Here is a 16450-nt window from a genome sequence, read left to right on the forward strand (position 1 = left end):
CTTTCTATAAAGGTCAGAGTGCCTACCTCTGCCCCGACCTCCCACCCCATACCCTGGGCCAACCCTCAGCCCACCTGCCTGCCTAGCCAAGGCTTCTGGGCTATTGGACCTCTGCCCTCAGTGCTGAACCCCAGGCCCAGAAGCACCACTGGTCCGTGGGTCACATAATCCCGCTCACCCTGCATCAAGAGGACCCAGAGTCACTTTTGTGTTTCAGGAGCCCATGAAGACTCAGGCCAGCTCCGAGGGGATGGCCCCTGCCCTGGGTGTGAGCGGGAAGGTTGGGAGGAGGCTGCAACGTCCTCACCACACCCTGGGCTACCCGGACCTTCCACCGGCACCTGGGCGTCACAGTCAACCACGAAAGCCTCTGTCACCGCCCGAGGGGAGCTGTGAGTGGGCCGGGGACAGCCTCGTGACCCTGGCAGCGGCCCTGGTGTGCCTATGTGTTGGCGCACGTGCAGCTGAAGCGTCCAGGTGCGAAGTTTGGGGTCCTGGGTGTGGCTCGCAGGGAGCAGCGCGCCACCAGCCTCCCACCCCTGTAGGAGCTGTTGACAGAGGCAGTTGGGTGGAGTGGGGATGGGGAAGGTTTCCGGTGACAGAGAAGTCACAGATCGTGGGAGTGGCGAGGAACCGAACAGAAACTAGACCTAAGGACCAGCGGAGCGTGCTGAAGCAGGCGCCTAGGAGGCTGGCAGGGGGAACTTTGGAACTTTGAAGGCCTCCACCCAGGACCTCGAGGAACTCGCTAAAAATTCACTGGACGCTCAAGGGAGCCCTTTCCTTTTCTGAGTGCAAGGGCGGGAGCAGGGGTGGGTCCCACCTCTCCTCGCCCGCCCCGTTATTACCACCACCTCCCAGTGCCCAAGACCCTAGCCCGCCCGCACTCCTCTGATTCCGCTCAATCAGTCCAAATGATCCCGTGCATCGGGCGGAGCGCAACCAGGAGCCGAGCCAGCCTGAGAGGCAGGATGCAAGGTCCAGGTCCCTTAGGTGCACCGGTGGCTTCTCCAACGCCGCCCCCAGGGGACGCCCTGGGCGGTGCTGAGTCCTCACCTGGCTCCGCTCCCGCTCCCGCAGCGTATTCGCGCGGGAACGAAAGACCTCAGGCTCCAGCGCCAGAGCCGAGGGCTGCTGTACGCTGAGAGGCCTGAGGAAAGTGAAGTCACTGCCATCGGAGGCCGGGGAAAAGCACGTCCTGTAGCAATGGCTCTGAGAGTCCGTGGGCCGCAGCGTCACCTCCATGTACTTGAGCGTGCCGTCAGAGCTCACCTGCAGGTTGGGGCTGGACTGCTTATAGAATTCCCGGGAAGGGGACTCCTGGCGCCTGCAGCACCGGTCCCCGCCCCCGTCCCCATCTGCGCGTCCCCGAAGACACTTAGCTGACAGAAAGGTGAAGGTGACTAAGGATAAGAGACTGATGGTTGCTAGAGCCACAATGAGGTAAAGAGTAAGGCCTGACCGCGTCGGAGGGTGCGTGAGGAAGTCGCTGGATTTGGGCGTTTCTTCAGGGTCCTCATCCTCCAGAACAAGCAGCACTGTGGCTGTAGAGGACAGTGAAGGGTCACCATTGTCCCTCACCAGGACCACCACCTGCTGGGTGTCAGAGTCATCCTCCAGTAAGCCCCGGGCTGTGCGCACCTCACCAGTGTGTGCAGACACGAGAAACAGTCCTGGGGCTGTAGACTGTGGCAAAAGGGAATAAGAAAGCCATGCATTGTGGCCTGCATCGGCATCCACGGCTGTCACCTTGGTGACCAAAGAGCCAGGTGGAGCAGAGCGAGGGAGACGCTGAGGGGTTGAGAATTCCCTGCCTGGCCGTGGGTGCAGCACAGCTGGGGCGTTATCATTCTGGTCAAGGACAAACACATGTAGAGAAGTGTTAGCGTATAGTGGGGGAGAGCCAGAGTCTTGAACGCCCACCACAATCTGCAGCATCTGCAGCAACTCATAGTCAAAAGTACGCTGGGCAAACACCCTTCCATCCTTGGGGTTGACATACACAAAGGAGGAGGCTGGGGCCCCCTGAATTTGACTCCCCACAATAGAGTAGGTGAGGTGGGCATTATCCCCAGCGTCTGGATCTGAGGCAGCCACAGTGCAAAGAAGGGAGCCTGGAGGCCGGTTTTCTGGGATGTAAGCAGTGTAGAGCTGCTGGGTGAAGTGGGGTGCGTTGTCGTTAACATCTGAAATGTTGAGCCTGATGGTGAGAGATGTGTGCAGGGGAGGGGAGCCAGCGTCGCTGGCCAGCAGCTCAATGATATAGTGGGATGTGGCCTCTCGGTCCAAGGGCTGGCTGGTTAGCAGTGAGTAGTGGTTCTCAGAAGGCTTGATTTGAAATGGCTGTTCTGGCAAGATAAGCAGGCTCACCTCACTATTTCTGCCTGAGTCTCGGTCCCGCACGTTAAACAACCCCACTACTGTGCCTACTGGTGTGCTCTCCAGAACAGGGTTGACTAAAGAGGCCAGTAGCACCTCAGGAGCATTGTCATTGGCATCCCCTATGTCCACTTGAATCACACAGTGGCCCTCCATGGCTGGCTGTCCTTGATCTCTGGCTCTTGCATGAATTTCATAGAAACTGGACTCTTCAAAGTCTATCAGACCCAACACATGGATTGCTCCACTGCTAGGGTCCAAGCCAAAGAGATTCCTCACTGCCTCAGATGTATGGTCTCCAAAAGAATAGTCAAGTTGGCCATTGGTGCCCTCGTCTGGATCAGTGGCATTGAGGTGGAGCAGCAGTGTGCCTATGGGTGCATTTTCCGGGAGTCCCACACGTAGAACTGAGGACTGGAAAGTTGGAGAATTATCGTTGATGTCCAACACGATGATGGAGATAAGGCTGGTTCCTGAGCGGGCTGGGGTACCCCCATCCATAGCAGTGAGCACCAGCTGATGTTTTGCCTGAGTTTCACGATCCAGCTGCTGCTCTAGCACCAGCTCTGGGAATAGCTTCCCATCTTTTAGGGTTTTCACATTCAAAGAAAAGTGGTTGCTGGGGCTTAGAGTGTAAAAACTCACAGTATTGGTGCCCACATCTGGATCCTGGGCACTATCCAGTGGGAATCTTGCCCCAGGTGCTGCTGATTCTGAGATGCGCATATCTCGCTCAGAAGTGGCAAAGCTTGGAGAGTTGTCATTGAGATCCAGGATCTCTACCTCAACACGAATGAGCTCCAGAGGGTGTTCAGTCACCACCTGCACTGGCAGCAGGCAGCTGGTGCTGGCTCCACAAAGGCTCTCTCGGTCAATCTTTTGATTCACTGCCAGAGCACCACTCATTAAGCTCAGGGAAAAATAACGCCCATTCTCCTCAGAGCCCAACCTCAGATGGCGGCTCAGCAGATCTGTCACCTTTAAGCCCAGATCCTGAGCAACATTCCCCACCAGCGTCCCCGGCTCAGACTCTTCCACCACTGTGTAGCGAAGCTGCCCAGACACCCAGCCCCAGCAGCACAAGGACAACATGCACAGCACTTGCCATTTCCCAGGGAGCTGTGGGGGTGTCTTGAGCCCCATGACCCAGAAGTCCCTTCCTGGAGAGTAACTCTGTGCTGTCCTGTCTCCAAGGTAGATCCAGGGCTTGGAATGCAGCAGCTGAAATCTCTTATGGCTCCTTCCAGCCTCTTAAAACCTGCTCCGAGGTTTGCCTGCCTGCAGCAGTTCTTAGTCACCAAATGGCGGGGGTGGGTAGGGGGAAGGGGAGTTAAATGTGAGTGGAGCTGGGGAGCTGGAGGAGAAGAGGCGGGTAGGAAAAGCAGATCCCCCACCTCGGCTCTGAGTTTGATTGGCCAAAAAGTCTGTCTGCTCTTAACCAATTACAAAGTCTCCTCAGCCCAGGAAACCTTGGGAACAGGCATTGCAAATCTGTGTCACAGAAGCTCGCTACCTCCCCACTCATTTCGTGCTGCAAGTTGATTCAGCCCCCTTGGCAGCAAAGTTTGACAGCTCAGATGGTGCTCAACAGGGAAGACAAAGTGATGCAAAGCTCCTCAGTGTTCTGTCCCAGCAACTTCCTGCATGACTTCAGAAACTTCCACTACTTTGCTTGAACCAACAAAACTTTGTCCTTCTGAGAGAGGCAAAGCCCATGTGCTTCCTCCCTCCCCTCCCCCATCCTTCCAGATGCTGCTAGGGTAAGAGAAAAGATTTGTTAGGACCCTCTAAAGTGTTGCCCTGAGACTCAAGCAATGATTTGAGGAAAATCTCAACGTCTGCTGATGACTACAGGACCTAGCTTTTCTGAGATCCCTGACTCAGGATATGGAAAGAGTGTCACAGCTATACCTAGGAGGATGGGAGAGGCCAGGGATGGGCTCTAAGCTTTACGGTTTCACCAAATTCAGGAAAGCTATACTTAAAGACTGCCAGAGTGTACATGTCTCTGAGTTCCTCAGCTGCAAATCAGTTTTCTGACATTATGATTTAATTTACTGCTTTTTCCCCAAAGAGGTAATGAATGTCCCCCTGCTTCCAATCTACCACATCTAGTTCAAATCCCAGTAGGGATTTGACCAGAAGTCATGAAGACCTGGGCCACAAGACTTCTACTCTTACCTTTATTTGTACCTCTCAACTCCCTTGGCTCTCGACTATTTTTTGTTTTCTGTTGTGTTTCAAATAGAGACATCTGTTCACAGAGGGTTAGGGAGTACTCAATTCTATGAGGCAGATTTCAGTTCCTCCTCAACCCAATGGGAAAGTGTAATCCAGAGTTAAGGTTCCCCAGAAACTGATTGCCTCATTGAGGAAGAGCAGAGAAAACAGCCCTGGGTTTAGGTGATTGCCTGGTATGTCCCACCTCTGTGCACTCCAGCTTTCTATGCCTCCACATTCTACCAGCGTGCTTCCACGTCTACCTGGTTCTTGACCATCAATTACTTTCATTCCTTACTCTCCAAAATGGGCACAACCCACTCCCAGTTGTAATCTGTTACAACTTTCTGGTTAATTCACAAAACTTTTAAAACACAGCATTTATCACATAGTTACTACTCACAAAAACAGTGACACCACTATGGGCTCTTACAAGGAGGCCAATACTGTCTGGGACATGGCCCAGCCATTTGCCTGGATCAGAATAACACTCAGTCACTGGCGGATCCTGCAAAGGTCTCACCTCTAGCCCATAGAGAAGATCAGAGGGTGGACAGCTTGGGCGAACAGGCTCCCCTGCCATAGGTGCACTGGGTGACTTCACCATCATGAAGCTATCACTCCGAGTGGGTGCAGAAGCCAAGGGTGTACAGCCGTGGGAGTGGCCTCCCACATCAACAAACTTGATAGGATCATCTGACCCTAGCTGGATTCGGAGGATCCCATTGGAAGGAGGAAGCCCCTCCCTCCTCCGAGATCTGGTGAGACAGGCACAGGTGCCAGCAGGAAAGCATGTCACTCCACAGGCAGCTCCACGAAGACACTTGGAGAGTAATGCCACGAATGATCCAAAGGAGACGAAGCAAATTGCCACGAGAGACACAGCCAAGTATAGGGTCAGACGGGATTCTCCTTCCCTGGGAGCTGAAGATTCTCGAAGATCAGGGACAATTGGATGAGTATCTTCCTCTAAGGACACTAGGAGGGTAACAGAGGTAGAGAGTGGTGGGCTACCACTATCCTTCACCACAATGACCAGCTTCTGTGGTGGGAGATCAGCTGGGATGGGAACAGCTGTCCGCACCTCCCCGGCATACCGAGACACTGCAAATAGGCTGGGATCTGGGGCTTCCAGGAGCTGGTAGGAAACCCAAGCATTGTAACCTGAATCCAAGTCCACAGCAGTCACCTTTGTGACTAGGTGGCCAGCACCAACTGATGGAGGCAGTGCTTGGGGACATAAGGAACCAGGCCTGGCCCTAGGGCGGAGCACAGCTGGGGCATTGTCATTGAGGTCCAGCACAAATAGACGAACTGTCACAGTGCTGCTAAGGGGTGGGTTGCCCCTGTCCCGGGCCTGTACCTCAAACTGCAGAGTCTGTGTTTGCTCATAGTCAAATGATCGCGTAGCATGAACAGCTCCTGTCTGGGGGTTCAGAGAGATGAATGAGGATGCTGACACGTCTCGATTTCTGGGCTCTAAGAGAGAGTAAGAGATAAGTGCATTCAAGCCAGAGTCAGGGTCAGAGGCTGCAAGGGAGCAAAGCAGGTCCCCTGGGCGATTGTTCTCAGGAACAAACACCTCATGTGACCTCTGGAAGAAAGAGGGTGGGTTATCATTCACATCTGAAATATTGAGGAAAATAGTCCTGTGGGTACTCAGAGGAGGGTTCCCAGCATCAGAAGCAGTGACCATGATGTCATAACTGGATTTGGCCTCTCGATCCAAGGGCCCAGCAGTCACCAGAGAAAATTGGTTCCTGAAGGCAGACTTGAGGGCAAATGGCAAATGGTCAGGAATACGAAGGCTCACATCTCCATTTGACCCAGAGTCGGGGTCCTGCACACTGATAAGTGCCACCACGGTGCCAGGTTCTGCACTCTCTGGGAGAGTTCCCAGCTCTGAGGTCACAGTGATGTGGGGCGCGTTGTCATTTACATCCAGTAGATCCACCCGAAGGCTGCAATGTTGCTCCATAGCTGGAGAACCCCCATCACGAGCCCGCACATCAAATTCATAGTAATTCTCACTCTCAAAATCTAGGGGCCCCTGAAGGGTAAGCTTTCCAGTAGTAGGATGCAGGCTGAAGAGGTTTCTCACACGGTCAGGAGTGTGACCACTGAAAGAAAAGGTGACGTTACCGCTAGGACCCAGGTCCGGGTCAGAGGCATTGAGCTGTATGAGCACCATTCCCGCTGGCGCGCTCTCCAACACACTAATCCTGTAGCTAGATTGCTGGAAGGCTGGGGCGTTGTCGTTTACGTCCAGCACTGATACCCGGAGTTCTGCAGTGCCAGATCTCGGGGGGTTCCCTCCATCCACAGCAGTTAGCACCAGGCGGTAGTCCGATTGCTTCTCCCGATCCAACGGCTTCTCCAGGAGCAACTCTGGGACAAGGCTGCCGTCGCTGCGCTTCTTGACATCCAGAGCAAAGTGTTCATTGGAGCTCAGTCTATAGCTGCTGATGGAGTTGCTCCCCACATCTGCATCCTGAGCCTTTTCCAAGGGGAAACGCTGTCCTGGAGGAGCTGCCTCTCCGATTTCCAAGTCCAGCTGCTGCCGCGGAAATCGGGGGGCGTGATCATTCACATCTACGATCTCTACCTCGGCTCGGTACATTTCCAAAGGCCCTTCGGTTACAAACTCCAGGGGCACGATACAGCTGGCACTGAGCCCACACAGTGCCTCTCGATCGATTGGATTCTTGATGAGCAGGGCTCCACTGTCCAAATCCACACGGAAGTGTCTTTGGTTCACCTCTCCAGCGACCTGCAGCCTTCGAGCTGACAGACTCTCTGTATCCAGCAGGAAATCTTGGGCCACATTCCCTACAAAAGTCCCTTCCTGTGACTCCTCTGGGACCGGGTAGCGGATCTGCCCACAAACGTAACCCAGGTGGCAAAAGAGGAACAAAAGGGTAGCCCCCCGCCAGATCTCTACCCAGCTTCTCACCTCGCGGAGCATTGCTGCAGCCCGCTAATTCTTTATTTGGTCCTGAGAAGCAGAAGAAGCCGACCCGCCCCAAACAGCCACAGCAGCTGGAGACACCTATCTCCCTTTCCCCGCGCCAGCTCTGGCGCGGCTGGGCCGGCGCCGCAAGGGTTACGCGCCGTTTTTTGCTGGTGGCGGGGTAGATTTGTCTGCCTTTCATCACGCGATTGGCAGACAGCGGCTCCTGGGCTCAGCCAATAGGCTGAGCAGAGAACGTCCCAACAGCAGCAGGGTTAATGCGTCGCAGCATTGGGAAGAAAAAAATTAAAAAATAAAATAAAATAAAATAAACTCCAACCTATCCTCACCTTCCTACGGCTCAACGGCATTTCTTTCCACGAATCATTACCTCTGTGGAGAGGCAGACTACATTTTTTTTTTTTTCTAACACATCAACTCACCCCGCCCCTTTTGGGCGGACAGCCTGAGCCCTAGCAACCTGCAGCCCTGAGAGCGCGCAGCCATTCGAGACTGGTCACTTTGTTCAAGCCACTGTTGTCATGAACCAATATTCTAAACGAGTAGATTCTGTCTGATTGTATTCGAGCAACAGCTAATGAGAAGCACTGCCATATACCCAAAATACTACCCCTCTGCAGATTATTCACAAGCTTATCCATCTCTGCCAAAAAAAAAAAAAAAGCCTTACACATTGATGAAGCCGATTAAATATATGCAGTGCACAGTTTCATTGTAACAGGAGGCACAACAAAACCAACCCTCTATTATTCAGACATTTGCTAGTGATACACCAAATTACTATTCATTGATTTCAAGGACAGAATGGCAGCAGGGTGGCGGAAGCCAGAACAGAGAGAGGTCCAAATCTGAAAGAGTCTGTATCTGGGAGGTGCCAAGGACTAGACCTCATTACCTGACTGAATGCTAACGTTCACAGAGTTAACAGCTTTCTTGAATAAGATACCAACAGCTACCAACAGCACTGTGCCTACAAATCCTCTTTATTTGACACCGAAGTATTCTTGATATGTTGTTAATTACCAACTGAGACCATTTCAAAAGAGCAAGCTTTCACTTAGCCCCAAGGGACACCTTGTAGCTGGAGACTTGATCTCACCCCACCCCTACAGTTCTCCAGACATCCTGGCAGCCGGGCTACTATCTTGTACAAGCCTGGAAACAGCACATTGTATATACTATAGGTATCTTGGCGATAAAATCTGAGTGGCAAACACACCAGAACACAGAGAAAGAGAAAAATCCAGGCTGATCTGGAATGAGATATGTTAATTCATCCAAATCTTCACCTAGTTTACCACTGCTTGCCAAAACCAGCAGTAAAAACTGGTGTTCTTATCCTCCCCCAGTTTTTCCCAAACCTTGAATTTTAGTAATACCCTTTTGACTATGGTGAAGCTAGCAACTAATATTCTATCTCAAGGGGAGGGATTTGGCATTGTGTTTTTACACAAAACAAAACAAACACCTTCCTCCCAAGACTCTCAAATCCTAAACTTCTTGCCATGGGAATAATGCAGGTGGAAATCAGCCTGACCTACTAAAGTGTCTATGCCAGTACTTATTATCTCAGTGAATTGTACCATCATTCACCCAGCTGCCTTAGTCAGAGTACCAGGGGGTCATCCTGACTCATCCTTGTCCTGCATTTCCTATATCATGTCAATCAACAAGTCCTGATAATTTTATTGTGCTCATCTCCCTCCATTCGAACTGCCACTGTGCTAGGTCAAGGATTTATTAATCCTCTCAAATTATGCAACAGCTTTCACAATGTTTGCTGTCTTCAGTGACAAAGTCTCCAATCCATTTCTCTCTAAAATAAATGAAAAGATCCTGATGACATCATACATGTCACTTCCAAAATTTGCAATGACTATCATATATAGGAGAAAATAAAAATTCCTGGCATGGTGTAATGGTAATTCAGGATCTAACGCCCACCTACCTGCTTCACCTCATCTCCTGCAAAGACTGTTTTACACACACACTTTAAGGTTCAACAATAATGAAACACCCTTATCCCTCTGCATGGGATTTCCTGCCAAGGTCTTGCCTCTCCTTGCCCCTTTACTATCTGACAAGCTACTACTCAACCTTTAACCCTTAGGTCCAGCATAATCACCCTCTCAATGATGTCTTACTGATTTCCCCAAGTTGACTCAGGTATTTCTTCCCCTTTGTGCCCATTGCTTTTGCATAATGCAAATCCAAATCCTCGTTATCTTTTTTTGCATGTCTGCTTCCTGTGGTACTCTGTGTACTATAAGGTCAGGACAATGTCTTTTCATCTTTTACAGTGTCTAGCACTTAGGGATACCAATAAATGATGTATATTGATATTATCATTTATCAGCTCAACAAAACTTTATTAAATATTTGCAAGGTAGGTATTTTCTGTTTTGGGGGTAAATATTATCTTTATTTTATAGATGAGAAAACTGGAAATCAGAGAGGTTCAGAGAATTGTCTAAACCTAAACAAATAGTATGTGTAGTACTGTACTTATATTTGCAAGTTCACATTAAAACAAACAAGCATGGTTTGTTTTACTAGAATGAGAGCACCATAAAGCTTTAATTGTACATATCTTTGTCTTGATCTTTTTAGGCCAAGTGTGTGATTCTCTCTTCTCAAGGTTTTTTAAAACAGTTTTCTTGAGATATAACTGACATAACACACAATTCACCTATTTAAAGTAGGTTTTAGTATATTTACCCATACTAAACTGATGTAATTACCACCACAATCTAATCTTAAAAATTTTTGTCATACCAAAAAAGAAGCCCAACTTCCATTGCCCAGCTCTAGATTCTTTTGTTTTTGTTTTTTGAGACAAGGTCTTGCTCTGTAATGCAGGGTAGCCTTGAATTTAAAGCAATCTTCCTGCATCAGCCTCCTGATTGCTGGGATTACAGGCATGTGCCACCATCCCTGGCTACCCAGTTCTAGATTTTGAAAAATTACTCAGGTGCCAGTAGTTAGGAAGGTTTCTTTTTAGATGACTGAAATTCCATTTTATGTCTTCCCTACAATTCTCTTCTAGAGCTATTCTGTGTAATACTTTAAAGATGGGAAATGACATTATAGTATAATTTTTAAAAGTTGGGCTTGGCCCAGTAAAGTTGATTCTGTGAATACCAGCATTTTTGCTTCATAAATACGGTAAATGAACTGGTAAGTTCTAGGGCAGTGGTTTTCAAAGAAACTACACATTAGGACCACCCAGGGATGTCAGAAAAATACTGATGCCTGAGTTCCACCCCAATAAATTGTGCTTTAAATATTTTGGGGTGTGACTTAAGCTTCAGAATTTTTATAATTCTCCTAGGTGATTTTAAGGTGTATCCAAGTTTGAGAACATTATTCTAGGGAAAATATCGTGTAAGTCCTATAAAACCCAAAGTGTGCCCTTTTGGCAATCTAATTTTATCTAGATTGACCAGAAGAGCAGCAGCTCTTTCTATCTGCTTTTCATTCCTTTCTTTCCCAGTATAGTGGCTTAAACCAAGGGCCTCAAGCATGCTAGGCAAATGCTGTACCATTGACCTACACTACTGATTGATTTTTATTTAATTTTGAGACAAAATTGCCCAGGATGGCCTCAAACTTGTAATCTTCCTGTCTCAGGCTCCTGAGTAGCTGGAATGACAGGCCTGTGCCACCACCCTTGGCCTTCCTAAGCATTTTTTGTTTTGTTTTCTGTTTTTTGGAGACAGGTTCTCAGCATGTAGTTCAGACTGGCCTTGAACTCAAACTCATGGCAGTCCTCCTGGCTCAGTGTTGGGATTACAGGCAAGCACCACCATGCCTGGCCTAAGTCTTTTATTATGTTCATCTACTTGGTCATCTTAGGCTATCTTCAAATTTGCTCATTTCCAAGCTGTGTTTAGGATTTTGACTGGGCAAATAACTAATAAAAATAATAGTAATATCTAATAATTTTAGCAGTTATTATATGCAAGACATTATACCAATCACCTTACATACAGTACATCATGCATTAGTCCTATAAAACCCAAAGTATGCCTTTTTGGCAAATGAGAAAGTGGCATAAAAAGGAGATTGAGTAACTTGGTTAATGACTTGTAGTTGGTAGGTGGTACAGCCTCACATGTTTAACTGGTAAATCCAAGATTTGATAGCAATAATGTACTTAGTAACAAAATAACAGTGGTTCTCCCACAGTTGAGAGCATATGTAGGTTTCTTTCCAAGACAAAGGCCTGGTAGTCACCAGTTTGCTTTCCTGAATAAATGAATGCTTTACTTTGCTAAGGAAAGAAATTTATCTATCTCTCACATTATGTGTACATCTAAGAAAAATAATGCTGGAAAGATCAAAAATAACACTAGAGGAACATTTGTATTTTATGTTCTTTTGGGCTGGCTAGATTATTTTAAATATAAATTCTTACTTTTATAATTAAGGTGGTTGTCTCTGGGTTTGGGGATTATAGTTTTATTTTTTCTTTATATTTTCTAATCTTCTACAATGCTCATGTATTACTATAAAAACAGTAACATAGGGCCAGGGATTTAGCTCAGTGGTTCTGCTGCCTGCCTCACAAGCACAAGGACCGAGTTCGATCCCTGGTACCAAAACAAAACAAAACAAAACAGTAACATAGTTGGTAAGTAGTGGACCATTATTTCCAGCAGTGTGCTCCAAATATATATATATATATATATACACACACACATAATATATAATAATATAATATAATATATATTATAATATTAATATAATATAATAATATATATATTTTTAGTACCGGGGATAGAACTCAGGACCTTGCGCTTTTGAGGCAGGGATGGTGCCACTGAGCTACATCCCAGGCCCTTTCCAAATATATTTTTAAAATGTTAGAATTTTATTTCATTGCTGGGAAATTATCTGAGAACAAGAAACAGGATCTGTTAAGGAAAGTTTCCAAAAACCATTAATTTTAATGTAGATGTAAAAATCATTTGAAAGGTAGCTGAAAGAGGTAGTTTTTAATACTCCCAGCAGCTGCCACTGGTTAGAGATTTCAATGGATTGCTGCCACAGCAAGTGATACCAAGCTAAGCTCTGAGTGCTGAGACCCTGGGTTAGAGTTCAAGTGCCCCTTAGCAAGACTGAACAGATGTGATGGAAAATGAATGCTGGGAGTGTGAAGAGGGTTCACAGATGAATCAAGTAACTTCACCTTGAAATGGGACCACAAAGCACACTCTAGCGGGCCACTCTCCTCCCAAAGGCACTAAGTTTGATCTAGGAAGGAACAGGTGAAATTGTGGACGTGTGATCAGAAAAAACATCTTCACCATTAAAGAATAACTCCATACTTTCCTGAACAAGTTGCAGGAATCAAAAAGCATTAAATATTTCAGGGACGACCTGCTAACCCTTACCTGACCAGGAGGGGCGCTCTCCGCACCCAACACCTGCCTATAGAACACGGGATCGCAGCTCCTCAGAGTGCTCTGGCGGCTGGCCAGGGGGCTGGCGGCACCGGGTTTCTTCAGCAGCGGGTCGCTGCGGCGTGAGTCCGTGGTGAGGTACACCTGATGGTAAAGGTGCGGTGACATCAGGCCCCCCCGCACGGCGTCCGCGTGCAGAGAGGGCCCTGGTGTTCTGTATAAAGAGCTCACCGGGGCTCGATATAGGTCCCTAGATTGCTTCCACTTGTAAACTTTGAATATGATTACTCCCAACACTGTGGCTGCGAACCCCACAGAGACCAGAATTAGAGAAAGAAGTAGATAAAAGGTGAGATTTTTATTCTGCTCCCGGGGGTCAGAGCCAGAGGGGAACTCGGCCCGGGCTTCGGGAGATTCCTCGGTTACTGATACAGTTAGGGTAGCCGTGGTGGACAGAGGTGGCTCTCCATTGTCTGTGATCAAGACTGTCAGAGTCTGCCTGGGCGAATCTGTGTCTTGGACTGGGCGAGCAGTGCTGACTTGACCTGTGTGAAGCCCCACGGCAAAAAGGCTGTGGTTGTGAGCTCCCAAGAGGCTGTAGGAGAGCCAGGCGTTGTGTCCCGCGTCTGCATCCCAACCTACCACCCGCGAGACCACGTGGCCGACAGCGGTACCTCGAGGCAGCATCTCCACGGAAGTCTGGCCAGGCCGTGGGTATAGGACCTGAGGGGCATTGTCATTGCGGTCAGTGACAAATATGTTCACACTGATGTTGGTGGCCAGGACTGGGGTGCCCCCGTCACTGACATGAGCTGTTAATTCGAACTCCCGCCGATCCTCATAGTCCAGGGGTACCAAAGATGACAAGATGCCACTGTCACGATTTATCGTGAAATAGCGACCTACTAGCCCAGTTTCAGCTCCTTGCTCCAGAAGAAAGAAGGAAAGGCGAGCATTCTGTGGGGCGTCGGGGTCCCAGACACTTAGGTTCAGTATGGGAACCCCAGGGAGATTGTTTTCCTCCACGTAAACGTCGTAGGAAGACTGGGAAGATTGTGGAGGGTTGTCGTTGATGTCGGACACTTGGACCCGCACTGTGGTAAGGGCGGAGAGAGAAGGCGATCCTGCGTCCCGAGCCGTGATGCTGAGGTTGTATTCTGGCACGGTCTCTCGATCCAGGACGGCACTGGTTTTCAAAGTGAAGTAATTCTTGAGAGAAGAAATAAGGGTGAAGGGGAGGCCCGGTGGAACTTCACAAGTCACGAGCCCGTTCTCGCCAGCATCCAGATCTGTCACACTGAGAAGAGCGATGACAGTCCCCAGAGGGGCATCCTCGGGGACTGGGCTGTACACGGATGTTACTGCGATTTCCGGGGCGTTGTCGTTCACGTCCACAACCTCTACCAATACTTTGCAATGTGCTCCTTCGGGATTGGCGCCCTTGTCTTTGGCCTGGATGTAAATCTCGTGGAGTTTTGTGTCTTCAAAGTCTAGGCGACCTTTGATTGTCAGCACCCCCGTTACAAGGTCTAAGGCAAACAGTTCTCGCACGCCAGCTCTGTTGTGGCTGCCGAAGGAGTAGACGATTTCCCCGTTGGGGCCGTCATCCAGGTCTGTCGCACGAACTTGTGTCACGCGAGTGCCGGGGAGTGCATCCTCCAAGACGCGCGTCCGGTACAAAGACTGGTTGAAGGTGGGCGCATTGTCATTCGCGTCTAGCACGGTGATGCGAATAGGCAGGCTTGCGGAGCGAGCCGGGGTTCCTCCGTCCAATGCAGTCAACACCAACTGGAGACTCTGCTCTCGTTCCCGGTCCAGGGCGCGTTCCAGCACCAGCTCTGCGTATTTGGTGCTGTCTTCCCGCGTCTGCACGCGAAGCGCAAAGTACTCGTTGTGGCTCAGCTCATAGGTTTGTAAAGAGTTGCTTCCCACATCGGGATCGTGCGCGCTCTCGAGCGGAAAGCGCGTCCCTGGCGCCATGGCCTCGCTAATCTCCAATTTCATTGCCCCGGTGGGGAAAGCGGGATTATTGTCGTTGATGTCCTGGATCACCACTTCCGCGCTAAACAGCTCCAGGGGGTTCTCCACCACCAGCTCCAAAGTTACAGTGCAGGAGGGCAGTGTCCCACATAGCTCCTCTCGATCCAGACGATCGTTCACGAACATCTCTCCGGTCTCCCAGTTCACCTCAAAGAATCTACGGCTCGCTCCAGACACCACCCGGAGCCTGCGGGCTGACAGGCTGCCAAGATCCAAATCAAGGTCTGCGACCACGTTACCCACAATGAAACCCTTCTCTCTTTCCTCCAGAATCTCATAGTGAATGATGGTGGAAGCCTTGTTCAAGGCACCGAGCAGAAGCAAAACTCCCACCACTCTCCCGGTGCTTACCAGTCCGTTCCTCCAGGCCTCTGGGACCATCTCACACAAGAGCAGTTCCTCTTCGCAGGGTCCAGATCGGCGCGGCGATTTCGCTGAGAAACTTTCAGCGGGTTAGCGCTTGGGCGCTGGGCGCCGAGTCGGACATGGCTCTCTGGGTGCCTCTGATTTGCTCGCAGGCTGTTCAGTCTCTGCCTCATCCCGGGGCGCCGAAAGGGGACGGGCCGGGGACAGATCTCCAGCGTCTTCATTGGCCGACAGCGGCACACAGAGTCCCAGCCAATAACTGCACGAAGAATGCGCTAGCGCCTGGTTTTCTAGCTGGACACGCGCTAGCGCCAGGAACTTCACTTTTCCTCTGGCTCTCTGCCAGAGTTTCCGACCAAAGCGCCTTGCCAGTACCATACAGAGAAACCTACTTCAACCTGGAAAGCAAACTTTGAGGCGATGAAGCTGGCTGTTTGGCAGCCTCCAAGCCATATCAGGGCCCCTTAAACACTTAAATCGCTTTCTTTCATCACAAGGATGGGTATCAAACCAAACCGAAAACGACACAATGTTGCCTGGAAAACGCCAACAAATCAGGTTTGTTGGAAGACAGACAAGTAGCCGGACCCTACTTGTAAGGAGGAATTAGTATTTCAGTGGCGATGTCAATCATTGCACTTTTATGGGCTGGGAGTGTAGCTCGTTAGTAGGAGCTTTAGCCCAGCAGTCACGAGGCTCTGGGCTCAACTCCATCACACACACACACACACACACCCGCCCGCCCGCCATCCCCCCTCCCCCGCCATTCAGTTTTATCTGTCACTTCCTCAGCAGAGCAAATCAGCAGGAGCTATTGTCTGTTTGCTTAATCCTGTCTTTGAAAATAAAATTCAGGTTTTATTTCTTTTAAAACTGCCTGTCTTTGTTTAGTTTTCATTTAAGAACCTGAGAGCAACGTGAAAATTTCTGATCCTGTCTTTCCCAGTTAGAATATAATCTCTCAAATGTTCCCCTTTATATGATCAACTCTTCCTGAAATCTTAGGTACATATGCAAGGAGAAGTTGAATTGCTAATAAGAATAACACTCCCCCCTCCTTAAATAAAAA

At 49.4% G+C, this 16450-nt stretch overlaps 1 protein-coding gene across 27 annotated transcripts in view; it reads right to left on the reverse strand.

Moving 5' to 3' along the window:
- Positions 1 to 16450, reverse strand: part of LOC101699484 (protocadherin gamma-C4) — a 168266-nt gene that overhangs the window by 19075 nt on the left and 132741 nt on the right. The window contains exon 1 of one of the 27 annotated variants that reach the window (XM_013075697.3): positions 12967 to 16419. The exons of 23 other annotated variants lie outside the window; for them this stretch is intronic. In XM_013075697.3, the coding sequence (XP_012931151.3) occupies positions 12967 to 15396 (2430 nt within the window). In that variant the 5' untranslated portion in view covers positions 15397 to 16419. Of the gene's footprint in view, positions 1 to 1056; positions 5098 to 5122; positions 12242 to 12966; positions 16420 to 16450 lie in introns of those variants that run through there. 3 more of the 27 variants (XM_013075701.3, XM_013075688.3, XM_013075687.3) reach the window with 3 other exon arrangements.

Source organism: Heterocephalus glaber, unplaced genomic scaffold (genome assembly GCF_053883595.1).
Source record: "Heterocephalus glaber isolate CG9 unplaced genomic scaffold, H.glaber_assembly_v1.0 deba00001463, whole genome shotgun sequence".
In the NCBI taxonomy this organism is placed as follows: Eukaryota; Metazoa; Chordata; class Mammalia; order Rodentia; family Bathyergidae; genus Heterocephalus; species Heterocephalus glaber.